The 27,191-nt window shown below is 42.0% G+C and overlaps 1 protein-coding gene across 1 annotated transcript; it reads right to left on the reverse strand.

Moving 5' to 3' along the window:
* Positions 1 to 6,565: 6,565 nt before the first annotated feature.
* LOC136571855 (ribonuclease inhibitor-like) lies at positions 6,566 to 25,856 on the reverse strand. Its single transcript, XM_066572475.1, has 6 exons — positions 25,806 to 25,856; positions 25,340 to 25,410; positions 22,829 to 22,999; positions 20,878 to 21,048; positions 12,002 to 12,172; positions 6,566 to 8,007 (listed from the first exon to the last, which is right to left on the reverse strand). The coding sequence occupies exons 1-6, from the start codon at positions 25,854 to 25,856 to the stop codon at positions 7,920 to 7,922; spliced, it is 723 nt and encodes a 240-aa protein (XP_066428572.1). The 3' UTR covers positions 6,566 to 7,919.
* Positions 25,857 to 27,191: the final 1,335 nt, after the last annotated feature.

Genomic DNA, 27,191 nt, shown 5'->3' on the forward strand with positions numbered 1-27,191 from the left:
AAGTAAACTGTTTCTATATATTCTTATTAAAAACAAACCATATGTGTTTATAACTGGTTTTGAAAATGTAAAATTCAATAAATACTATGGAAGCCAAAAATAACTCGAGGAATAAAGGATCACTTGCTGAGAAAGTTTATACTGGACAATACAGTTCTTGAAACTATATATGTACCAGAAACTTAGAAGATGAAAGACTTTTAATTTGACATATGATAACCTTTTTTGAAATGGAGGCCTATTGCTGAAGTATCACAAAATGGTGGCCTGTTGTTTGAACATCTACTATTCTCTCACAAAATGGAGGGTTGTTTCAGAATATAATAGTATCTTTATGATGTGAAGATGGATCTCTCACAACAAACATCTGTAACTATACACTCGTACAGTTCTACAGTTTTTAATCATTTCTGTCTCTTGTCCCCCAGATACATCAGACGTAGAAGGATTATAACAATCCTGTAGATAAGTATAGCTCCATGCAGTGCTGTGTAGACAGTGTGGCCTCTTTGCATAGGAGATGAATGACTAAGAACTTCTGCAGTGTCTGGTCACTATTAGATGAACATTCTCTTTGGTTTTCCCTGTAGTATGGTGGTCGAGGCTTTCTTTCTTGCTCTGTGGATCTCAGCCCCTCTCACTCACCAGGAAGCCCCTGCTGCTGGATATTCTGGAATCTGCAGTTATTAGTAGTCTGGGCCCAGCTTCAGCCCAAACATAGGCCTTTGGTAATGTAAGGAGGGAGCCCAGGTTCAAGTTTGTTCTGTAATGAGCTCGTTTATGGTTCCTATAGTTATGCAATTTGGATGGCATAAGCAAGACATCTGCTGGCTATCATACATTACTGCAGTTTGTGTATTTCTCTACAGAGTGTTGTATGTGACTTTCCATTGGCTACAGAGGTCAGGTGGGAGATCTGGAAGACTTGAAATGATAAAGAGCTGCAAGCTGGAGAGCAACTCCAGTGGTACTGAGCCTTAAGAGAGACTGTAATACCGGGAGAGAGAGCTGACAAAGGAGTGAGGAGTCAGCTTAGAGAGCCACGTGAGACGTGTCCTGTAGAATCTATGGTCATCAAGGATCTGTTTAAGGGCTGAAACGCGTCCTCAAGCTGTTTTTTTTAAATGTGGATATGTAATGGCACTAGTTTATAAAAGAAAAGCATGTCCTTTTTAAGTCACACATCGGCTTTGTGATCTTTCTCTTGAAGAAAAACATATGTTACTGGACAATCTATGCCTGCTAGAGAGGGACAGTGTTACAAGAAAGTAGCTCTATAATGTGCAAGAACTGATGTCGCTGAGAGAACAAGGCTACCAAGACTACAGCTACAGAGACTTCTACAGAGGAGTCACATCGTCCTGCAGCTCTGCGAATTGGGGTATCACCAACAGACGTCCAAAGAAGAGTCAACTACATTATAGTACCGAACACAAGATATGAGGTGAGACCTCAGGAAAAAGCCCGACATGTGCAAATGGGTAGTGATTTAAACACAGGCCTGACAGTTAAAATACATGAGGTCAAGCCGATACCAGAAAAACACATATTCATCCGCCAGTTGCCGGCAAGTTATTGGACAACACTTGCATCACCTTAGGACTTTGTAAGAACGACCACCATTGCTGGGATGAAATGTTGGGTGCTACTACCATGTGTCTTACAGTAGATGTGTGTTACTAACCTTTGTGATGTATAACAGATTGTTACCATCCTCCCCTCATGCCAGAGTTAAACATACTCTTAGTCAGTCAGGTCATTTAATATTTCTGAATAACGGCATATTGCTTATCTATTAACAGAAGTTACTACAGCAACTTCATCTCCAACTTTATGTGTACAATGAAAATGTATATATATTTTGTAAGCCTAGTGTCCATATCATAGTCTGATTCCTGTGTTGCCTGCCCCTACTGCGACAGTAGCCCAGACATGGGTTGCTGTTAGCCAACAAAGAAGGTTTTGATAACTTGTATACAGGCTCTAGACTTGCGGCTCACTTCTCAATGGCGTGGGCTCTTCTTTGCAGCAGGAGAAGTCTTCGGCCGTCTGCAGATGGCCAAGTCGGATCCCGCTGCGAGAATTCTCGCAGCGCGACCGGACCCGAGCCCCTGCGGGGACCAGTGCGGCGCTCACCTCTCCCGTGGCTCTGGCTCTTTGATGTGCCGGCTGCTGGCCAGCCGGCGCAGAGCAGAGCTGGATCGCCAGGAGAGACATTTCTGTGCGTGCCTCTGTGAGACCCGTACAGAATTAGAGCATGCCGCAATTTGTTTTCCGCATGTATTTTCACGCGGACAAATCACGGCAGTCTGCATAGGATTGTGTATTGTAATGCAATCCTATGCAGGCGTCCAGGGGCGAAAATTCTGCGTGAAATCCCACAGAATTTCTGCCTGTGTGCAGGGGGCCTTCCTCTCATATGTAGCTTTTTTCTTCTTCTCTTATCAGCTGTTGGCCGACAAAGTCTTTTCTCAGTATACTAAAAGGTGGTCAGCAGCAAATACAATAATATAACCACTAGGGTGAGGATGCTAGTATTCAAGGACTGTGCATTTGTTATACCCATGGGCTTCCCTGTTGTTGATAAAAAGTCATTGAAGTCATGTTGAAATTCCCCTGGGTGGTTTGTGTTTTCTTGGCTGGCGAATCTCTTTGTTAAGGGGTTTATATATTTCAACTCCTGCTCTCACTAATTGCTGATTATTATTCATCTCTCCTGGGTGAAGTTAGTCTAGTCCTTTTTACCTAGGTTCTGCCATCCAGGTAAAGCTAAGTAGATTGTGTATTGATTTATTTCTATATTGGAGTTGTTCCTGCATTGATTTATATCATAGTGAAGAAAAAGATGTGATGGGTGTAGGCGCAGCTGACTGAAATATAAAGTTCAGTACAATACACCATGCAAATACCAATAACCAACACAAGGTGTATCCCCAGTTATAACTGATGAAGGGGCGTCGCCCAAAACGTTTCTTTTTATGCTGGTTTAAAATAAAATGGAGAAGCTGAGCTTACTTTCTGTATTGTACTGAACCTTATATCTCGGTCAGCTGTGCCTATACCAATCACATTTTTTTCTTCACCAATCCATCAGAATAGTCTCACCTGTCCATACACCTATCATTGGGTTGGCTGCACCCGAACAGCTAGGTCTTTTCCACAACCCACCATCTTAATGAGAAAGAACAATCACATCTTCTGCATGTTCCTCTACCTATAATTTTTTCAACTCGCTAACCCATCCAGGTGGTTCCACCCCTATTTTTGATTTTTTTCACCTTTCTACCTGATTTTTATTATAACATTGTTTCTGCCATTGCTTCTACTGCCTTTAGTTGTTACCACCTTATTTTCCTGAATCTACCCAAGGTTAGTACAGGTGGTACTAGGTTCCAGTGTTGGGTCGTCTCTATCTGGCCCTCTTTTGGCTGTTGGGGCTAGTTTCCCCCCCCCCCCCCCCCGTTTGTGTTTTGGTAGTGGTTTTATAATAATAATAATAATAATAATCTTTATTTGTATAGCGCCAACTTATTCCGCAGCGCTTTCAGGCATGGATAAAAGCAAAACAATACAACAATTACAATGTGAGATACATTGGGTTAGACACAAATGGGTTGAGGGTGGTGCAGGAGGTGCAGGGGTTGGGGAACACAGGCAATAGGAAATTTTATGTACAGATCATTTATCAGAAGGCAAACCGGGTGGGGCACCATAGGGAGGGGAGAGGGACTAGGTCAGGAGATTTGGTATGCTTCCCTGAAGAGGTGCCTTAAAAATGCACGTCTGAAATTTTGTGCATCAGGAATTGTCTGTATGCCTTGGGGTAGAGCGTTCCAGAGGATGGGTGCTGCTCTGGTGAAGTCCTGTAGGCGAGCATGTGAGGTTCGTATTACAGGGGTGTTTAGTCTGAGTGTGTTAGCCGATCGGAGTGAGCGAGCTGGGTGGTGTACTGACAGTAGGGAGGCGATGTATGATGGCGCAGCGCCATGCAGAGCTTTGTGAGTGAGGTAGAGGAGTTTAAATTTAGTTCTGCCGTGGATGGGCAGCCAATGCAGTGACTGGCATAATGCAGAGGCATCTGAATAACGACTGGATAGAAAAATGAGTCTAGCTGCTGCATTTAGTATGGATTGGAGTGGAACGAGTCTACTGCGGGGGAGGCCGATGAGTAGCGAGTTGCAGTAGTCAAGCCGGGAGTGGATGAGGACAACCACGAGTGTCTTTAGCGTGTCCGTGGTTAGGAACGGACATATTTTAGCAATATTTCTGAGGTGCATGTGCCATGTTTGGGCCACAGATTGGATGTGGGGGGTAAAGGAGAGGTCAGAGTCCAGTGTGACCCCAAGGCATCGGGCATGCCGTCTGGGGGTAATGATGGTGCCAGACACTGGAATGGAGATGTTGAGGGGAGGTCGGTTAGAAGGTGGAAAGAAAAGGAGGGCAGTTTTAGAGAGGTTTAGTTTGAGAAAAAGGGAGGACATAGTGTTAGAGATAGTGGACAGACAGTCGGTGATATTTTGGAGGAATGGTCCAGAGATCTCACGAGAGGAGGTGTATAGTTTGGTGTCATCAGCGTAGAGATGGTATTGGAGGCCAAATTTGTGGATGGTTTGTCCAATTGGGGCAGTATAGATAGAGAAGAGAAGGGGACCAAGGACCGAGCACTGGGGTACCCCAACAGCAAGAGGAAGTGGAGCAGAGATAGAACCAGGAAAGGAAACACTGAAAGCGGTCAGAGAGGTAGGAAGAGAACCAGGAGAGAGCAGTATCCTTTAGACCAATAGAGTGGAGCATAGTGAGAAGAAGATTATGGTCGACAGTGTCAAATGCAGCAGACAGGTCAAGGAGGATTAGTAGGGAGTAATCACCTCTCAACTTTGCAGTCATCAGGTCATTTGTTACTTTTGTAAGGGCAGTTTCGGTCGAGTGTAGAGAGCGGAAACCAGACTGGAGGGGATCGAGGAGTGAGTTGTCAGAGAGAAAGCGAGTAAGGCGGGAGTAGACCAGGCATTCCAGTAATTTAGAGATAAAGGGGAGGTTTGAAACGGGTCGGTAGTTGGCAGCATCAGTTGGGTCCAGGGTTGGTTTTTTAAGCAGAAGGGATATAATGGAGTGTTTGAATGAGGAGGGAAAAGTGCCAGAGGTTAGGGAGAGGTTGCAGATTGTAGTGAGGTGAGTAATGAGAGCTGGGGAAAGGGACCGGAGGAGGTGAGAGGGGAGAGGGTCGCTAGCGCAGGTGGTGGGGCGGGCAGCGGAAAGGAGCTTGGAGACTTCTTCCTCTGTCATTAGTTCTAACGTAGATAGTGAGTAGGTGCTGGATGCAGTGCTGATGAAACTGGGATCGGGGCTAACCATGCAGCTTTGAGAGATTTCTTTTCGAATGTTGTCGATTTTTTCTTTGAAATAGGCAGCTATTTCTCCAGCAGTCAGGTCTGTCGCAGGGGCCTGTTCTTTGGGGCTGAGGAGGGAGTGCAAGGTCTCAAAGAGTTGTTTGGGGTTGTGGGATAGTGAGGAGACAAGGGAGGTGAAATAAACTTGTTTGGCATGGTGAAGGGCTAGGTTATAAGTTTTAAGCATGAATTTGAAGTGGAGGAAGTCTGTCGGCAGCTTTGACTTTCTCCACAGCCGCTCGGCGCACCTAGAGCACCGCCGGATGAAGCACATTTGGGACGTGAGCCAGGGTTGCCGTGGTCTGCGTTTGACGGCTTGAGTCACGGGTGGTGCCACTACATCCAGGGCATGGCTGAGGGTGGTGTGGTTGTATTCGGCTGCCAGGTTAGGGCAGGGGAGGAGAGAGATAGGAGATAGGGAGGCATGAATAGTTTCGGCAAACTGTTTGGTGCGGACGGACTGGAGGTTCCTAGAGGTGCGATAGATAGGAGGGTCAGGAGAGATGCTAGGGTGCCTGATGGAGAAAGAGAGAAGGTTGTGATCTGAGAGTGGAAGGGGGGAGTTAGTAAAGTGAGAAGCAGAGCAGAGACGGAGGAAAACTAAATTGAGAGTGTTACCATCAGTGGGGGAGTCAGAGATTAGTGATAAGCCAAGGGAGGAGGTAAGTGTTAAAAGCCGCGAAGCAGATGAGGAGCTAGAGTCATTATTAGGGATGTTGAAATCACCAAGGATGAGGGTTGGGATTTCATAGGAAAGGAAGTGGGGGAGCCAGGCAGCAAAGTGGTCTAGGAACAGGCGGGTGGGACCTGGGGGGCGGTAAATAACTGCGACACGCAGAGGCAGTGGGCGGAAGAGTCACAGGGTGTGGACTTCGAACGAGTTTTATTGTTTTTATGTGGGACTTTCTGGAGTTTCTATGACCTGTGTGAACATTGCCTTGAGTCCGTGCTCAGCACAGATGTAAATGCTCAGCACAGATGTGAAATTAGGGCACTTCACTTTGGTGTATGTGATAATCTCCATGTAGCACTGTGTGTTTCCATCAATGACAGCACTGATCGCTTCTGGTTTGTATCAGTTTCTTTTATTGTTCATAATTTTTCTAACGAATCCCCCAGCAAAACAAGTTTAAAAAAAGTACACAAATAGGAACAGAAGCAAGTATAGAAATCTGTGGAGGATCAACATTTTCACTACATCCATGTGACCAAACCGAGAGCTATGCTTTTTCTTATTCCTTTGCTAATCTTCTAGCATATTCCTCTGTAATGGAAGGTAATTAAGGGAAAAGGCAGATGAGGTTGGGTTGGAATTTGGATACCAAACATGCAAAATAACACTTCATACATAATTATTTGTCAGAGTCTGATGGGAAATATTCCATGCTTCAGTTTTCGTAAGATTTGCTTTGAAATTGCTTAAACGGTCAAACTTATTTGCAAATTGAAGGTAAGAATATGTGAGGGGATGATGCGTATAAGAGTAGGTCATTAATAAAGAGCCAACTTGTGGTGATCCTACGCGGAGACATCCGGACTCTCACATAATGCCACCGCCAGGTGCTCCATGGTGATGTGTGGATATAAAGCAAGGAAGACAAGGGATAACCTTTACAAGTGCCATTTTCAATATTAAATGTTTTAGACAGTATAACATTGGCTCTCACTCTTGCCATCAGTGAAGAATAGAGCACCACCACTTGATCTACAAAACAAAACCTCAGGTCAATCTGTTGAAGAGAGACTAAAAAAACTCTCCAAAGAACCACGTCTAAGGATTTTTCTGCAATGACCAACAAGACTCTAAAAGGCACCCACTTTCATTTAATTTGCTTGAGAAGTGATAATGACAATGTGTAGATTATATATTAGCGATATTACCCACAATGCACCATGAAATACTTCATACTGAAGCTCTGAAGAAGTAGTAACCATCAAAAGTTGTCTCCTCATCATAGAGACAGATTGTAACGATCTGGTTCTGGGTTGGAGTCTCCTTGTCATAACTGGTGTGGTTCGGTAGTGTAGTCAGTGTAAGCCTGGGGTCGTTATCCAGGTACTATTGGTTGCAGTACAAGAGAAGCAGGCAGGTAGCATAGTCAGGGTGTAGCCAGTAGTCAGTATCTGTTGCAAAACAAGAAAAGCAGACAGGAAGTGGAGTTGTGGGGAAGCCAGTGGTGAGTATCTGGGTAATGTCAGTTGCAGTACAAGAGGAGCAGGCAGGTAGCCATGTCAGGGGAAGCCAGGAGTCTGTACACAGAGCAATTGTTTGGAAATAAAGGTGCAGGAAAAAGAGGAACTTGATCACAGGCTGGGAGCTCAATAACCATGTACTGAGAGAGGGACAGGGCTAGGTTTTTATAGCATGTCCAATTAGCAATCAGGGTGGAAACAAAACATGAACTGGATTGCAGGAGCTGGGAAAAAGGCTAAGGTTCATCAGGAGAGTTGTACAGAAGGCTGGATAGTTCAAAAGGGAGAGCTCTCTCTTGGAGCACATGAGCTCCTTTATTCGGCACAGATTTTCTTTTAGTTGGAGATCTTCATTTTCGGTTTGTGTGTACTCAGCTCACTTAATTTTTTCTTCTCATTGTTAGACAGTCTGCATGACAATAAGCTAGAACAAAAAAAACCAAAAATAATATGTTACTTTTTAAAGTGAGGATTTTCTCAGGACCTCAGATTAGTCAGTGAATTAATTTGCCTAAACTTGAGTGTAAGAAGAAAAGTCTGCACCCCATAGCAACGTTTTAAATGCCCCCTCTTAAGTATGAACATTTACCAGCTCTATAGGAGGCCTAAAGGAGTTTTCCAGACAAAAACTATTGATGAAATGTCCTCAGCATAGGTCATCCATAGTTAATCGCCAAGGGATTGCAGCTTGGATCACCGGCAAACAGCTGATCGCGTGGCTCACTGTCAGTTCAGCAGGAATGGATGTCATCAACGGTGACAGGAGTGGACGTAGCATAGAGAAATCACTGTGAGCTGAAGCTGGCTGTTAAACTTCTGGAATTTCCTGTTCTGACACCTGGGTAAGACTCGGAAGTGTAATAAGAGGCTTCAGCTCCCATTAATGTCAATGGGAGTGAATCCTGCTATGGCACTTCTGCTCACATCCCTGATGATGATGTCAGTCCCTGCTGCACTGACAGCGAGACGGATGATCCTGAGGATGGGTCATCAATACTTTTTGCCACATTGAGACTCTCATGGGAATGCAGAGACAAATGGACTTCCAGTCCGCTCAGTGCATGATTCCCGAACCTAAGTGCTTGGCAAGACACTATTTATTTCTTCTAAAGTACATTGTGGTAAGAGGAAAGGAAAAACAATAGCCAGGAACACTTCTTTACAGCAAGGAGATGGTTTAGTGGCGAGTCATGTTAAAAAATATAACTAAGCCACCAAGTGTGCCCTTTTTTGTCCCTTTTTTTCTTTACTTTGTACATTTCTTAAACACACTTTCATTTTTATCCTCATTGGTGCCGTCATGTGATGATCCAGCACTGACTGATGCTTTCATAGTGTGAGCCTAAAATGATGCAAATGAGAAGCTCCTTGGCAGAGGTGACTATTGGCCTCCTTGGTATCAAGCAGCATCTCCATGATGCGGCTCCAACTGCTGCCTTCTTGTTGCAGGCACAAACCCTGACAAAAGGGCGGGACAGCTCCTCTTGAGGGATATTACAATTATGGTGGATTTCACCACATTCTTTGCCCGAGGACCTCCACCAATTCATCTAGATCTGAAATTCTGCAAGTGGATGAAATCTAGAAAACTAAAGAATGATAGGGGCGATGTAGCTGAAGTGTGGCTAAAACTGCATTAAAAAGTTATATAAAGAAGCTGCACACAGTATTACTGCAGTTTTATATGTGGCTGCAGTTAAAAAAAGTTGCAACCACATTGAAAAACTAGCAAAATCGTAAGTTATTTTACAATGTATTCTTTAATGTGGTTTTAGCCACAATTCAATCGTAGCATGTGATTACCTGCGCAGCCTTCCTTTGGGTGATTTCCACGGTGTTCCAAGGAAAAACTCCACATTTCTCACTGTTAATTATAACAATGTTTTGCCAGAAAATACTCCGTGGCCAGATAGTCTTTGTAGGCCAACAGAAAGTAATGAAACACCTAAAAACACTTCACACGTCTCTTAGGGTACGTTCACTTATAGTGGAAATGTTGCAGATTTACCTCAATGGAAAATCAGTCTGCAAGAGCCGCAGCATTTCTGTAACCAAACCGGGGGTGCGGATTTAGACTCAAAATATGCAGCTGATTTTAGTATATACAGCGCTCCCCCCCAATTCCTTTCATCTAGTACTTGGCGGCCTTTAGCAAGTGCAGTGCTGCTGGTCAGGTGATGCAACTTCTGAATCATTGGCATAACCCTGTGCGCAAATACATAGAGTCCGTTATATCTGACAGAGTTGCACTTTCTTGGTGGCTAAACAGGTGTCAAGTTTGACCGGCAGTTTAACCACTTTCACTACAGGAAGACGAAAAACATTTTGATGCAATCGGATTCGATACCCAAAAAGGATAACACCATCAATAGACCTTCTGTTTTACTCGCTGTTAAGGGAACGCCAAATTTATCCATAACAAAACAAAAAGAGTCTCACAGAAAAACCACACCGTCAGGGATCCCTGGGGCCCACAGTGAGAAAGTCATCCTTGAAACGGGTCATCATGTTAGATGCTGTCTTGCAACAGACCACCCACTGTAAAAAGGAACTAAAACCCTCAAAATAAAACCATGAACTCAAGCAGCCGATGGCACATATAATAAGCAAAACCATCTACCTGAAAACCAAGGAGGTGGAAACAGTCATCATGAACAGGTAAAAGTTGAAATACTAGCTGTCTATGAGAGATGTTTGGATTTACACCTTACATACTATGATTGAACTTTCAGTGCTTTTTGTAAAATCACTGATGATGAATTTGACAACTTTCCAGTTTATTTGACCTTGGCTGTTAATGTGAGTTGACAAGCGGATGCGAGAACCAGCCTAGGAATGCCCTTGTGTGTGTATGGGGCTTTATCATGCAATAGCTGCATTCAATGGTACTTCGATAACACAAGATGTGGGTTGCTACAGACTCGTGTCTTCCAGCTCTGATGTCACCTAGTTGCCAGAAAGTGATTCACCTGATCTGCAATCGCACAAATGGTGCAACCCTACGGAGTGGAGTTGCCATTATACTTCCTTTGCCGCATGTAGGGATGTTTTCTTCTATTCTATTTTCACTGCTATATGCGGTTGTTTGCTGCCATATGCCGCTCATCCTGGCCATTATGGTGACTTTTCTATGAAGCACTAGCATATGCAATGTGCTCACTACTGCCACATACCTGCAGGTTTACTGAGTTGGTTGTTATATGACTTTATTAGATTTGTGGTTTGTATCTACTAGATGCTGTATGATTGCTTTTCGGCATTGTCACTCTCCATGGGGTGCTGTGCAGCCATTATATGCAATTTAAGAAACTTTTTTTGAATATTTTTTTTTTTTTTTTACTAAATGTTTCTCTGCTACTCATTGACTTGGTGCTGCTTTCATCCTCTATTGGTTCCTTGATGAGTCTGTGTACTGGATAAAAAGTGTTGGGACTTTCTGTCATTAAAGGGGTTGTCCCGCGCCGAAACGGTTTTTTTTTTTTTCAATAGCCACCCCCGGTCGGCGCGAGACAAACCCGATGCAGGGGTTTAAAAAAAAACCGGATAGTACTTACCCGAATCCCCGTGCTCCGGTGACTTCTTACTTACCTTGCGAAGATGGCCGCCGGGATCTTCACCCACGGTGGACCGCAGGTCTTCTCCCATGGTGCACCGTGGGCTCTGTGCATTCCATTGCCGATTCCAGCCTCCTGATTGGCTGGAATCGGCACACGTGACGGGGCAGAGCTACGAGGAGCAGCTCTCCGGCACGAGCGGCCCCATTCAGAAGGGAGAAGACCGGACTGCGCAAGCGCGTCTAATCGGGCGATTAGACGCTGAAATTAGACGGCTCCATGGAGACGGGGACGCTAGCAACGGAGCAGGTAAGTGAATAACTTCTGTATGGCTCATAATTAATACACGATGTACATTACAAAGTGCATTAATATGGCCATACAGAAGTGCTGAACCCCACTTGCTTTCGCGGGACAACCCCTTTAAGGACTTTTATCCACAAGCATTTTTTTAACGCTGCGATATCGCTGCTTTTTTTTCCAATGGGACTTTCTAATGTTAAAATCACTGAAGCACAATCTTGCGATTTTTGTACGATGCAATATTAACATTAGAAAGTCCAGTTGAAAAAAACGCAGCGATATCGCAGCGTTAAAAAAAATGCTAGTGGCTAAAAGCCCTTAAGAGGAAGCTCCCATTGACAGCCAGCAGTATTCATGACAAATCCTACCTAAACATATGGATGGGTCTACAGAAGGTAGGATTCATCACTATTATCGCTATTTATCACCTTAATCGCCACTGAAGTATTTTGCTAAATTTGAAGTATAGGATCCATATTACCCTGTAAGGATCCCTTGGGATGATTTGCTTCTGACATTCTGCAGCATTTCCACCCCGTATGAACATACCCTTATACTCACTTTAATTTCTCTATCCTGCAGGCTGGACTGGACAGAGCGGCCATCAAGTCACTGAAGTGAGGACCAGACAGATGATTAAGAGACAGGTCAAGTATCCTCAGGGACTGGTTATTCCTGATTCCAGATGCCAACTGGGTGCAGGATGTGCCTGCTAGATTATTACCCATCAATCTGTAAGAGTCAGAAGATGCGATGAGGGTGGCATGTCCACAGAAGCGTTAGTATAACATCTGTACATGGTGAATGAGGAGATAAAATGTCCCCAGCTGTTAGTAACATCCATAAATGTCATCACTAGAAGCCGCCTCTTGTGTGTGGTGGATGTTAGGAATGGTGGCAGATATATAATGTGTCCACTGACACCAAATTCATGGGTTAAAAACAGAATCTGAGGAGCATCATCCCTAGGACATCCCTGCGCTACCCGTCCACCGAACTCCGGGAAGAAATGCTCATAAGAGGTGATATCTATACTTGTAGAGCTCTGAGCAGTGTCATGCTGGGTTGTCCAGGATCTATGAGTCAAATTCATATTGCCCAACAGCAACAGATGTCCCTTCTAACCAGTAACCACAGGAATGCAGCTAAAAATCAATTCTCTGCTCAATTCATCCCACCTTCTGCACGCCCACTAAAAGAATCTTCCAAAATGTTGACATGTCCATACGGTAACTTGATTGCATGCAGTTTGGGATTTAATAACGTTACTGTACGGACATGCTGACTTCATGAAAGCAGATGGGAATGATTAAGGTGCTAGCCATTGATAATAATTAAGGTCTGGTCCAATTTGGATGACCCTTGTTCTGGGAGCTCCGAATGATTACTGCAGGGGAAATGGGTATGAGGATATGGATTTGATTGTACTATGAAGTGAAAGACCAGATGTGATTACACTGTGCAGCAAGGTGGGGAGAGCCGGATGTGGGCATACTATGGTAAGGTGAAAGAGCGCTACATGTAGTTATACTGTGTGAGAGTAGGGGGCCGGACATAATTATACTGCGATGGGGAGAATCAGAGTCCTTATAGTGCACTGAATGTGATCATACTGTAAGAAGACACACACCATGTTTGCACCAACATTTGTTACTTTTACATTTTTCCACTTTTGAAACATGCAGAGTTCAGAGGGAAGGGCTTAGCAGTGGGAATGTGGCCTGCCATAGCCCATCTGAATTACTATCAGCCAATTCTTGGTGTAAATTATAGTGGAAATCTCTGAGAGCACATAGATGGCATAGAATTCAGTTTGAGACACACGTGGAGCCAGAGATGCACTAATTTATATATCCTTCTCCAGTGACATGTTTATGACAACGAGCAGATGAAACACCAATCTTAGCAAATGTGCCTCGTTACCTGCCAGTTTTCTATTTAGAAAGGCTAAAAATTATGAAAACTGATTATTTCAACCAAAACACTCTTTTGCTGAGTTAAATTAAGAAGGAACAATAATTTCAACTGAAAGTCATTCTGTGGAAAGAAGTTGGACAAATTTGAGATTTTTGCTCAGTACTCAGATAAAAGAATTATTTTTGGAAGAATCTTCTCCAAAAAAGAACTTTTGTCCATTGGCCGGAGTACATGAGCATGTATGGCTAGTTTGATGGACTGTGATGTCCAATATGCACTAAAACATGTATGGCCGAGTGTGTAAAATGACCATTCATTCAACGATTGTCAGACCATGCATTTTACTTCCATCTAATATGTACAGTCATTTCCGTATGTGGAGATCTGAAGACGTCTCTGCTCTACAGAAATGTTTCAACTTTCAATGATAGATATTGGAGGAAGATTTTATATTTTGGTCTCCTATTACTTTATGGGTTTTCCCAAGAATTCATAGGTCCTCTCTAAAGGTAGCTTCATACAGACCAATACTCATTCAAATGAGCGATTTTTGTTGACTATTGGCCCTTGTACACACGGTATGAGCAAGAAATCGCTCAGTTGTCGCTACTTGTTCTGTTTCAGCTCACTGAAAAGGAACGACTGCTGTGCAGCTTCTTACTCAGTGTAAACAGGAGTCACTCAATCTATGAATGACTCCTTTTAACTGTGCATGGAGGCAGGCAGCTGAAATGATCTCCGACCCACTCCACCCCCAATCACTTTAACCTCTTAAGGACCAAGCGTGGTAAATATACGGCGCTTGGCCCTGGGCTTTAATCCCACCGATAGCAAAACTACGGTGTGAGATTAGAGCCTCTGCTCCTACAATCAATCAGGAGCAGATTGGGTTCTCAGGTGTTAGTCACAGCTGAGAACCAGGAGGAGAAGTGAAAAGCAGTTTTTAACAGTTTCTGACTTCTCCTTTCCTGGGTACATAGCGCTCAATGAGCACTATGTACTAGCAAGTGAAAGTGGAGGTATAAGTTCTACTACATGAGCCGATGATCACGTGACCACTGGGAGCCCCCTGGCACAGCAGAGCTGTAGGGTCCTAGCAGACCCTGATCAGCTCTATTAGTGACTATTGTAACTACAGAGGGTTTTTTCCCCTGTAACTGGGGCTCCTATGGATGCCCCAACTACAGTGGAAAAGTGTGCAATAAAAAAAAGCCATGTGAATGACCCCCAGAGTTCTTACATCTTATATGTTATGAGGGTTATAGATGGTAAAAAAAATAGTTAAATGAATAAGTAAAAAAAAATGTAGAATAAAATAAAAATATATACATAAAAAAGAAAATTACCCAAAGCTGACGCAAACCAAAACCGTCATCATATGCGTCCTGTAATCTGAAAGCAAACACGTTATATATCAGAACGTCCAAAACAAAATAAGGAACCCATTCCTATTCTTTATTTTAGCGTAGATATACTAACTTGAAAAAACAACTATAAATGTTAAAAAATCATACTTTTTAGCTTCTAACTCCCAATAAAACTAAAAAAACAGAAAAACGGTCAGTGAAAAAAAAAATAGCTCTATATGTCACGGAAAAAAATCGCAGCAAAAATAATTTTGGTAGCTAAAGGAAAAAAATAAGGCAGTAAAATCACCACATGGGTAAAATCCCTAAAAAGTGTCCGGTCCTTAAGGTACAAAACAGCCTGGTCCATAAGGGGTTAATGACTATCGTCTGACAGTCATATTGTGTAAAGGTAACTTATCTTTGTGGCTTTATATTAATCTCTGCAATGTCTGTACAGTCACTCCTCTTACGAGATGTGTTCACTTATAGGTAAAAGAATATGACCCCAACATAAATGCGATTTTGCCTACGGAGAGCATTGAGGGACATATTGATAACATGGGGCATATTCACACCAGTGATTAGGGCAGCGCCAGCTGTAATTACTCCATAGAAATTAGGAGGAGATGAGAAAGACATTAGTAGAGATGTCAAATATCACAGTGCAGCCAGTGGATTATCTCATTGATTTATGGGATATATGTACCTTGCACCCCTCACATGGCTCGTTCTGTACATGTATAACTTGGGATCCAAACATGTCTCATACTGTACATGTATACCTTGTACCCCCCACATGTTTCATCCTGTACATGTATAACTTGTACCCCCCACATGTTTCATCCTATACATGTATAACTTGTATCCCCCACATGTCTCATCCTGTACATGTAGAACATGCCCCCCACATGTCTCATCATGGACATATTAACCTTTTGCCGTCCACAAGTCTCAATATCTACATGTATAGCTTGTGTCACCCACATATCTCATTCTGTACATATATAGCTTGTGCCCCTAACATGTCTCATCTTGTACATGAGTGGAACACAACTTATACATGCATCATCCTATAATGCATGACTTGCGCCCTCCAATATCTCATCTAGTATATGCATGCTTTGTGCCTCCGTCCCTCATCCTGGACATGTATAACCTGTCACCCCGATATGTCTCATCATGTACAGCTATACCCAGTGTCCCTCACATGTCTAATCCTGTCATACATGACTTCTGCCCCCACACGTCTCAACCAGTGCATGTATATCTTGTGCACCCATCTGCCCTGTACATGGATAACTTGTGCCCCCTATGTAGTTATTCCTGTCTCATCCTGTACATGTATAACTTCTGTCCCCCACATCCCATCTTGTACATATGTAACTTGTAGCCCACTGATATGTTATCCTACACACACACACATATATATACAGTATATATATATATATATATTTATATAAAAAATCTTGTGCTCCCCAAATGTCTCACCTTGTACATGTATATATTGTGCCCCCATGTGTGTCATCCTGTAAATGTATGGCTTGCGTCCTACATGTCTCCTCTTGGACATAAATAGCTTGTGCCCCCTACTTGTCTCATCCTGTACATATGTAACTTGTGCGTCTCATGCTGTACATGCCCCCACACGTCGCATCCTGTGCATGTATAGTTTGTGTCCCTACATGTCTCATCCTAAACATGTGTACATTGTGCCCCCAACATATTTCATCTTGTACAGGCATAACTTATGCCCCACATACATCTCATCCTGTACGTATAAAACCTGTGCACCTCCTTATCTCTTCCTTTATATGTATAACTTGTGCCCCCACATATTTTCCTATACTTGCATAACGTGTATCCCTCATATGTGTCATCCTGTGTATATATATAGTTTGTGTTTCCCCAAGTCTCATCCTGTACATGTATAACTAGCGTACCCAACTTGTTAATTCTAGATGTATAACTTTTGCACCACCCCGATTTTACATCATCTACATGTAAATCTTGCGCCCCCCACATCTCATCCTGTTCATATATAACTTATGCCCCTTCCATGACTGATCTAGTACATGCATAATTTGTGTCACCATGTCTCAAACGCTACTTGTATAACTTGTGACCCCCATGTCTCATCATGTACATATATAACTTTTGCCCTGCCCTGTCTAATCCTGTACATCTGTAATTTGTGTCCCCTACATGTGTTATCCTGTCCAAATATTACTTTTCCACGCATTTCTCATCCTGTACTTGAATGACTTTTGCCCCCCCCATTTCCTGCCATGTACATCTATAGTTTGTGCCCCCTAATTATCTGATCATATGTATGTATAACTTTTGGCACCAAAATGTTTCATTCTGCACTTCCCCTTCCCAATATATCTCATGCATGTGTCCATCAGATGTCCCAAACTGTACATGTATTTGTTATACTTCCCCCATCTCTCATCCTATCGATGTATAACTTGGTCCACCTGCATGTCTCATCCAGTACATGTATATCTTCCCCCCCTATATATCTCATCATGTGGATGTTAACCTTTTGCCCTCCACAAGTCTCATTATGTACAGGATGAGGCATGTGGGGGGTGCAAGTTATATATGTACGTATATAGCTTGCGGATCTCACGTGTCTCATTGTATACATAACGTGTGCCCTACATATGTCTCATCCTATATATGCATAGCTTATGTCTCTCATATGTCTAATCCTGTGCATGTATAGATTGTAACCCCCAAGTCTCAAGCTCTACATGTGTAACTTGTGCACCCACACGTCTCATCCTTTACATGCATAATTTGTGCCCTGTCCATGGCTTATACTGTACATGTACAGAATGAGATGTGTGGGAGACACAATTTATGCATGTGCAGCATGAGACGTGATTAGGCACAAGTTATACATGCATAACCTGCGCCTCCACATGTCCCATCCTGTACATTTATACCTTGTGCCCACATCTGTCTCATCCTGTATATGTGTTAATTGTGTTCCTCATGTCTCATCATGTACATGTATAGTTTGTATATCCCACGTCTCATCCTGCACATTTATGAGTTGTGCCCTACACAGGTCTTATCTACATGTATAACTTGTGCCTCACACACGTTTCATCCTGTACATAGAATTAAAAAATCATAAAGTTGTAAGGGACCTCTAGGGTCATCGGGTCCAACCCCCTGCTCAGTGCAGGATTCACTAAATCATCTCAGACATATATTTGTCCAGCCTTTGTTTGAAGACTTCCATTGAAGAAGAACTCATCACCTCCCATGGCAACATTTTCCACTGATTGATCACCCTCACTGTCAGAAACTTTTTTCTAAAATATAATCTGTCTGCTCCCTTTCAATTTCATACCCTTATTCCTAGTTTTTCCTTGTGTAAATGCGATAGGGCTGATCCCTCTGCACTTTGACAGATATTGGCAGCTATTTAGTCTCCTCACAGCTTTCTTTTTTGCATGCAAAACATTCCCATATCCTTTATCCATTCCTCATGAGACATGGATTACAGACTGGTCACCATCCGTGTAAGTCTGCTCTAAATTTGCTCCAGTTTATCACCCTTTTTTTTTAAATTAGGGTGCTAAGAACTGGACACCATATTCCAGATGAGGTCTGACTGAGGAAGAGTAGAGGGGGATAATTACCTCATGTGATCTAGGCTCTATGCTTCTCGTAATACATCCCAGAATTGTGTCACTGACTCATGTTCAGTCTGTGATCTATTTGTATACCCAAGTCTCTTTCACATGTGCTGCTATTTATCCCAGTTCCTCACATTTTGTATGTGCTTTTTTATTTTTCTTGCCCAAGTGTAGGACTTTGCATTTCTCCTGTTAAATACAATTGGTAGTCACTACCCACTTTTCAAGCTTGTACAGATCTTTTTTAATCCTCTCTCTATTCTCTAGTGTTAGCTATTCCTCCTAGCTTTGTTCCGTTGGCAAATGTAATTACTTTTCTTTCATTTCTCCCTTATTTGGATCATTTATAAAAATGTTGAACAACACTGGGCCCAGGACAGGGTCTTGTGGTACCCTACTTGAGACATTCTTCCAATTGGATGTTTAGCCATCTATGACAACACTTAGAGTACATTCACTTAGCCAGTTGTGAATCCACCTAACAGTTGCCTTGTCGATCCTATATTTGGTTATTTTTTCAATAAGGATGGTATGAGATACTTTATCAAATGCTTCACTAAAGTCAAGATATACTATATCCACCGCATTTTCCTGATCAACCCAGTTGGTGATTCTTTCATAGAAGGAAATTAGATTAGTCTGCCATGACTTGTTTGTAGTAAATCGATGCTAGCTTTTGTTAATTACTGCATTCCTATCCAATTACTTGCATATATGTTATTTAATAGTTTGTTCAGAGATGTTTCCTGGTATAAAAGTCAGGCACACTGAACTGTAGTTTCCTGAGTCCACCTTCTTCCCTTTTTTGAAGATAGGAACACCATTTGCCCTTCTTCAATCTTCTCCTATTCTCCAGGAAAAGATCATCGCGAGTGGTTCAGCAATTACTGCTGCTGCTTCCTTTTTTACCCTAGGATGTAATACTTCTGTAACCGGAGAATAAATTCATGTAGGTTAGCTACCATCTCTGTGCTTATAAATAGCCTGCATTCCTTTATGTTTTCAATAGTACAGGGCAGATCAGTTAATGTTGCATTTATTTTCTAAGAGAAAACAACATTTGAATTTAAAAGTTCGGCCTTCTCAACATTATTTTTAGCCAATTCACCATTTTCATCCTGTAAACATCCTAAAACATGTTTGACTTTTCTTTTGTTTTTGACATACCCCACAAATCCTTTTAAATTGCTTTTGGCCATTACAGCAAGCCTCAATTCTTTATTAGCTTTAGCTTTTCTGACCCTTGCTCTATAGTTTCTGCAGACCACATTATATTCTTCTTTAGATATGCTCCCCACTGTTCTTCCTTTATAGCATGTACTTAAGCTCTGTGTTCATCCATCCTCATCTCTTTAAATGCTTCCCATTCTTCCTTCTTTCAGAGATTGTTAATGACTATGCATTGAGAATTTCATTTCACAATATCTCCCAACCTTCTTGGACATTTTTGTCATTAAGAACATCGAGCCATTGGATCTTTCCTAACTTTTTTTTTTGAGTCCATTAAGGTCTGCCTTTCTGAGATCCAACTTTGAAGTCTAAAGGCCCATTTACACGGAGCGATGGTCGCTGAAAAATCGCTCTAAAGCGATCTTTTAAGCGATAATCGTTGCGTCTAAACGCGCGGCCATCGAGCACTTTTCGTGAACTGTTAATTGATCATTAAGTTCAAGCTAGCTTAAAAATCATTGTGAGGTCTTATTAGGACCGCATGCTGAGTTGTCTGCGGGTAGTGCTGATAACATTGTTTCAACTATTTAACCCGCCAGAGAACAAAGGAGCTGAATGCAGATAAGAGACCTCCAGCTATTAACTGCATTCAGCTAAAGGCTTCATTTGCATGCTAATAAGCTGTTAAGTAGCTGAGTAGCTTGTTAATAGTTTATGCAAAATGATTGCTCAAAGCTGTCACTTAAACTGTCGTTTGAGCGATTTGTGAGCGATCATTGCTAAATTGGCCTTTATTAGTCCTCTCTGGTCTTCCTCCCCTTGCTATTCAAAATTTAATGATAGTATGATCACTGCCTTCTAATGTCCTAGCCACTATTACTTCCTCAACCACTTCCTCCCTGTTTCTAAGAATTAGTTTCAAGATAGCAGATCCCCTTGTTTTCTCTTCTACCTTTTGAATGATAAAGTTGTCAGTGAATAAGAATTTGTTGGACCCATTACTTTTGCAAGAGTTTCCCAACAAACGTCTCAATAGTTACAAGTTCCCACTGTATTGTACCTTTTTGAGAACTTGACAATCTGATGTAGAAAGAGTTCATCCATATCTTCCATTTGTCCAGGAGGTCTTTAGTAAATTCCTACAATTAATTTCTCTTGTTCTCCCCTTGTATTCTTACCCAAACAGTTTCTACAAAACTACTATGCTCTGAAGCTTGAATCTCTGTGGAGATATATAACTTGTACACCCCACATCCCATCCTCTACTTGTTCCCTCCATGTCTCATCCTGTACATTTATAACTTGTCACCCCCACATGTCTCATCCTGTACACATTTCTTATACTCACTGTAATTCCTCTATCCTGCAGGCTGGACTGGACAGAGCATCCATCAAGTCACTGAAGTGAGGACCAGACAGATGATTACCAGACAGATCAAGTGTCTTTAGGGACTGGTTATTCCTTATTCCAGATGCCAACTGGGTGCAGGATGTGTCTGGTAGATTATTACCCATCAATCTGTAAGAATAAGAAGATAAGGGAGACATGTCCGCAGAGTGTTAGCATAAAATCTGTACATGGTGAATGTGGAGAAAAAATCTTCCCAGCTGCTAGTAACATCCATAAATGTCTTCAATAGAAGCTGCCTCTTGTGTGTGGTGGATGGGATGTTAGGAATTCCGGCAGCTATATGATATATCAACTGACACCAAATCCATGGTCTAGAAACAGAGTCCCAATACTGGGAAGCATCATCCCTATAACATCCCTGCACTGTCCATCCACCAAGCCTCATGCCCATAAGAGGTGATCCATACACTTGTAGAGCTCTATGCAGTGTCACACTAGGTTGTCCAGGATCTACAAGTAAAATTCATATTGGGGGCCCATAGTACCAGATGTCTCATCTTGCCACTCACCAGAGGAATGGAGCAGAATATCAATTGCCTGGTCAATTCATCCCACCTTCTGCATGCCCACAAAAAATCTTCCACAATGTCAGCATGTTCATATGGTAACTTTGATGTACGCAGTTCGGGATTTAATAAATATACTGTATTGGCACACTAATATCATGGAAGCAGTTTTTGTGGGAATGATTAGTAGTCGGGATGTGGCCTACCATAGCCCATCATAATTACTATCAGCCAATTTCTAGTGTAAATTATAGTGGAGAGCACATAGCTGGCGTAGATTTCAGTTTGAGGCACACATGGAGCCAAGGCTGCATTAATGTTTATATCCTCCTCCAGAGCTGTCATTATTATGATGAGCAGATGAAAGACCAGTAACCAGCCCATTATCTGCCAGCTTTTGATTTAGAAATGCTAAAAATAATTTAAAAAGATGATTTCAGCCTAAACACTCTTTTGCTGAGTTAAATTTAAGAAGAAACAATTAATTCAACTGACAGTCATCCTGCAGAAAAAAAGTTGTACAAGTTTGAGATTTTCACTCAGTACTTAGACAAAAGATCTTTCTTTGGAAGAATGCCCTCAAGAGAGCTTTTGTCCATTAGCCAGAGTCACTAAACATGCACGGACAGTTTGATGGACTATGATGGGCAAAATAAACTAAAACGTATGGCCAAGTCTGTAAAATGATCATTCATTCAGCGATTGTCCAATCATGTACTTTACTTCCATCTAATGTGTACGACCACTTGTGTGTGTAGAGAGCTGAAGATGTCTCTGCTCTACAGAAATGTTTTACCTTTTAATTATAGATATTGGAGGAAGATTTTATTTTGGTTTCCTATTACTTCATGGGTTTTCCCAAGACTTTATAGGTGCTCTATAAAGGTAGCTTCACAAAGACCAATACTTGCCCAAATCACTCAAATGAGCGATTTTTGTCATCTATTGTCCCGTGTACACACAGCACTGTATAAAGGTACCTTCTTATAGGTCGATAGCCCAAATAATAACTCAATCGCCCCAACACAGAAATGAGCAAGGTGTCGTTCAGTTGTTGCTAATTGTTCTGTTTCAGATCACTGAAAAGAAATGACTGCTTCTCGCTTAGTGTAAACAGGCAACACTCAATCTATGAATGACTCCTCTTTACTGTACCACCCATGTGTCTCATCTGGTACATGTATAACTTATACCCCCATTATGTCTCATTGTGTAAATGTATGACTTGTGCTCCCCCACATCTCATTCTGTACATGTACAACTTATGCCCCCCACATGTCTCATCCTGTACATGTATAACTTGAGCCCCCCACATGTTTCATCTTGTACATGTATAAAGTGTGCCCCCCATATGTCTCATCCTGTACACGTCTTATACTTACTTTAATTTCTCTATCCTGCAGGCTGGACTGGACAGAGCATCCATCAAGTCACTGAAGTGAGGGCCAGACAGATGACTACCAGTCAGGTCAAGTATCTTCAGTGACTGGTTATTCCTTATTCCAGATGCCAACTGGGTGCATGCCGTGTCTGGTAGATAATTATAACCTAAACTGTAAGAATGGGAAGATGAGAGGAGGGTGACATGTTCACAGAGTGTTAGTACAAAACCTGTGCATGGTGAATGTGGAGAGAAAATGTCCCCGGTTGTTAGTAACATCCATAAATGTCATCACTAGAAGCTACATAAGCTGGCGGGCCAACGGCAAGGTTTACTCATGTTGCAACCTGGCCTTCTGCATTCTACCAGGGTTTACTGGTGATTGAGCCTGCCTTGCAGTTTATCAAATGGTGCATTTTTGCCTTTTTTTTCTGTGAGTAACCCCTTTTCAATGGGACAAATCTCATTTGCCTGAGTGAACAAGCTGGTAACGTCAGCTGGTGAAAATCATGCAGTCTAAACACGCTGCCCGAGTGTGAACAGGCTGGTGATGATGTCACCAGCTTGTTTACACTTAGCCAGCGTGTTTAGACGCATGATTTTCATTGAGAATCATACAGTACTCGCTCACTTTTCATTCAGTGTTTCACATTCCTATGTGTAATACTGAATGAGCAGTGTTTAAAGTGCCCAGTAAGTAAACGAGGAGGCGCTGATTTTTCTGCCAGCTGAAACTTAATAATGTTACGAGTCTTGTTCAATATTCAACTGTTGCCTGCATGTCATTGTTTCAATCATTTGAACGATTTCCTGAATGACAATCATTCAGTCTAAGGGCGCCCACCCACTGGCGATTTTTTTTCCTTTGCGTTTTGCATTTTTTCTCAAGAGCAATTAGAATTGAATGTGTTCCTGTCCACTTGCGTTTTTTTTTTCAGTCCGTTGCAATTTTTAACATAGGAACTGTCAGTTGCATATGTGTCCTTATTTTTCTCTTAATGCACCCATGAATGTCAATGGAAATTAACGGAAAAGGCGCGAAAAAGCCGCAAAAAACGCCGCGGAAAACGCTGCATTTTTCACGCACGAAAATCGCAAATGCCAGTGGGTGGGCGCCCTTAGGGTGACTACCCACTAGCGTTTTTTTTCTGCTGCGAATTTGCTCTTATTTTTTCTTCCAATTGTCAATGGGACTTCCTAATGTTAAAACCGCAACGTGACGCATCGCGACGCAACGCAACTTTGCGTTTTGAACATTAGAAAGTCCCATTGACAATTGGAAGAAAAAATAGGAGCAAATTTGCAGCAGAAAAAAAACCCGCTAGTGGGTAGTCACCCTAAGGGCCAAACCACACTGCTGAAGGCGGAACTATGCTTGGCAGTACGAAGCGAAGTTGCGTTTGAACTAGGGGAATTTCCTCTCCTTCATCTGCTTTTCAAAATCTGCGCCAGAGCTCAGGACTTTTAAAATAACTGTGGGAAGATAGATGCTGCCCAATCTTCCCTACATGATGTATTCACTGTGTGCGGGGTTTATAGAACATGTCCTATCTTTTCTCGGCTATAGTATTCACAGCTGACTAATCCCAATAGTGAAAACAAAACCACTGAACGCCTATTGAAATTAGTAGTTTCCTTTTGTCCCGTTATACAGCCGTATTTTTACCCTAAAGTTAGCAAAACCACTGCAGTCTCTGGCTAATCACTCCATTCTCATCCAAGAACTTGCATATATGCTGTTTAATAATTTGTTCAGAGATCCTTCCTGGTATAGAAGTCAGGCTCACAGGTCTGTAGTTTCCTGGGTCCACCTTCTTCCCTTTTTTGAATGTAGGGATAACATTTGCCCTTCTCCAACCTTCTGAGAATTCTCCTATTCTCCAGGAATTTTCAAAGATTATGGCGAGTGGTTTGGCAATAACATCTGCTACTTCCTTTAGTACCCTAGTATTCATCTCAAAATGGAGACTTGAATTCATGTAATTTAGCTAAATGTTCCCTCACCATCTCTCTGCTTATCAATAGCCTGCATTATTTTATCCCTTCAATAGCACAGGGAAAATCAGCTGATGTTACATTTACTTTCTGAAAGAAAACATATTTAATCGGGATTTAAGAGTTCTGCCTTCTCAACATAATTTTTAACCATTTAAGCATTTTCATCCTGTAAACATCCTATAGCATCTTTGACTTTTCTTTTGCTTTGGACATACTCTCAAAATCCTTTTTTATTGCTTTTGGCTTCTTTTGCAAGCTTCAATTCATTCTTGGCTTTAGTTTTTCTGACACTTGCCCTACAGTTTCTGCAGACTGCATTATGTTCTTCAATAGATACCCCCACCCCCATCTTTCCATTTCATAAACATTGCAGTTCTTCTTTCTTAGCGTGTGTTTAAGTTCTGTGTTCATCCATCCTGGTCTGAACCTAGGACTCCAGCTCTGCATGACAGAAAAGAAAAAGGAACAGGAGATCTTCTCTTTTCCATTCTCATTGTTCTTCTCAACTTTCTACTTATTCACTTTCTTCTTCTCTTCCTCCTTCTGCTTCACCCCTTCCTTGTTCTTATTCACTTTCTTCTTCTTCTCCAGGACAAGAGAGAAATAGAAAGAAGGGGCAAGAGAAAGGAGGATGAGAAGAAAAGTAGCAGCGGCATGGTGACTAAGTGGTTATCACTGTTGTCTTGTAGTGCTGGAGTTGTAGATTAAAATCTAATCGGACAACTTCTACATGGAGTTTGTATGTACTCTTTGTGCCCTTTGCTCCTTTGCTTTCCTCTTTCGGAGAAGAAAAAAGAGACTTTTGGTACCTCAATTATTAGCACTGCTGCTTTGCAGTGCTAGAGTCCTAGTTTCAAGTCTGACCAAGGGCAACATCTCAATAGAGTTTGTATGTTCATTCTCCCTTTATGTTTTTTCTCTCTGTTGTCATTCTCCAGAAAAGAAAGGGGGAACAATGGTTTAGAGGTTTAAACTGTTACCTTGCCATGCTGAAGTATTTGGTTCAATCTGGCCAAGGACAATATCTGCATGGAGGTTGTATGCCCTCTTTATATTTCTAGTTCTTCTCCTTTTCCTTTGGAGAAAGGAGTATGGTCTTTTAGTGTTTATCACTGTTGCCTTCCAGCAATGGAGTCCCAGGTTCAAATCTGCCCAAGAACAACATCTATATGTTCTCTCTGTTTCTTCTTGCTCTGCTTCTCTTCCTCCGCAGAAAGAAGGATGACGAAATATGGTGATTTAGTGGTCAGCACTGTTGCCTTGCAGAGGTGTGTTCCTAGGTTCAGATCTGACAATGACAACCTCTGCATAGAGTTCCTATTTTCTCTTTGTGTTTCTCTTTCTACAGTAAGAAGAATGGTGACTAAATATTTAGCACTGTTGCCATGCAGTGGTTGAGTACCATGTTCAAATCTGACTAAAGATAACATCGTGTTCCAATTCCATGCAGATGTCCTTAAATTCGAACCAACACTTCTAGGCAATAGAGATGAGCGAGCACGCCCCCTGTTCACCCCCGCGGCCCCTCCAAGCCTGCTCGGACGAGAATGAAGTTACTCAAGAAGAGCGACGCTCGCTCGAGTAACTAACTTATCCGAGCATGCTTGCTCATCTCTACAAGGCAACAGTGCTAACCACCACACAAGTGTTCAGTATTTGGACTTCAAGTTTGGCAGAAACCGAATTTTCAGCAAAGTCAGGTTCTACAGGTTTGATTCTCTCATCTCTAGTTATAACCTTTTCCATTGCTGATCTTTTTGTTTCTCTTCTGTATATTGACAATCTGCTGCTGTTATTTGCTATTCTTTATTTTGTGCAGTTTTTATCAGTATTAATTTAACATGTTAATAGTTGTACCTGATGTCCGTATCTTTCTAATATTCCTCTAAGGACCTTCCATCAGTTAAGCATATATTATCCTGGTTTTCAGGGTGTTCTGTTTGCAACAGGCCTTATTTTCTGAGAACATCCCATGTGTCAGGCTCATTTATGAATATGCAGTAGAGTTTCTTTTCTGTGATGTTTCTGGTCATGTGACTTTATTGTAAATTTCTGATTTGCTACAATATTTTTTAAATGGTTGTCAGGATCTATTAGTCAAACAATATAATTAAAAACACATGAAGATTCTGAAACCAGTTTTGTGTTTGGGTATCAGTTTAACCTTCTTGGATTTTACTAGATTATTCATACAGAATGCTCCCTCATTCCATGGTGCTGCATCATCCCTCTTTCTTCTGGGTGTGATTGTGATAGACATGATGATTATTTATAAAATGTCTATCGCTTAATATAACCCAAATGTATTTTGCTATTGTAATGACTTTTAGCTCAGGAGTTTAAAGGACACACACACAATCTAATCA

This window comes from Eleutherodactylus coqui, chromosome 6 (assembly GCF_035609145.1).
Source record: "Eleutherodactylus coqui strain aEleCoq1 chromosome 6, aEleCoq1.hap1, whole genome shotgun sequence".
NCBI classification, from domain to species: Eukaryota; Metazoa; Chordata; class Amphibia; order Anura; family Eleutherodactylidae; genus Eleutherodactylus; species Eleutherodactylus coqui.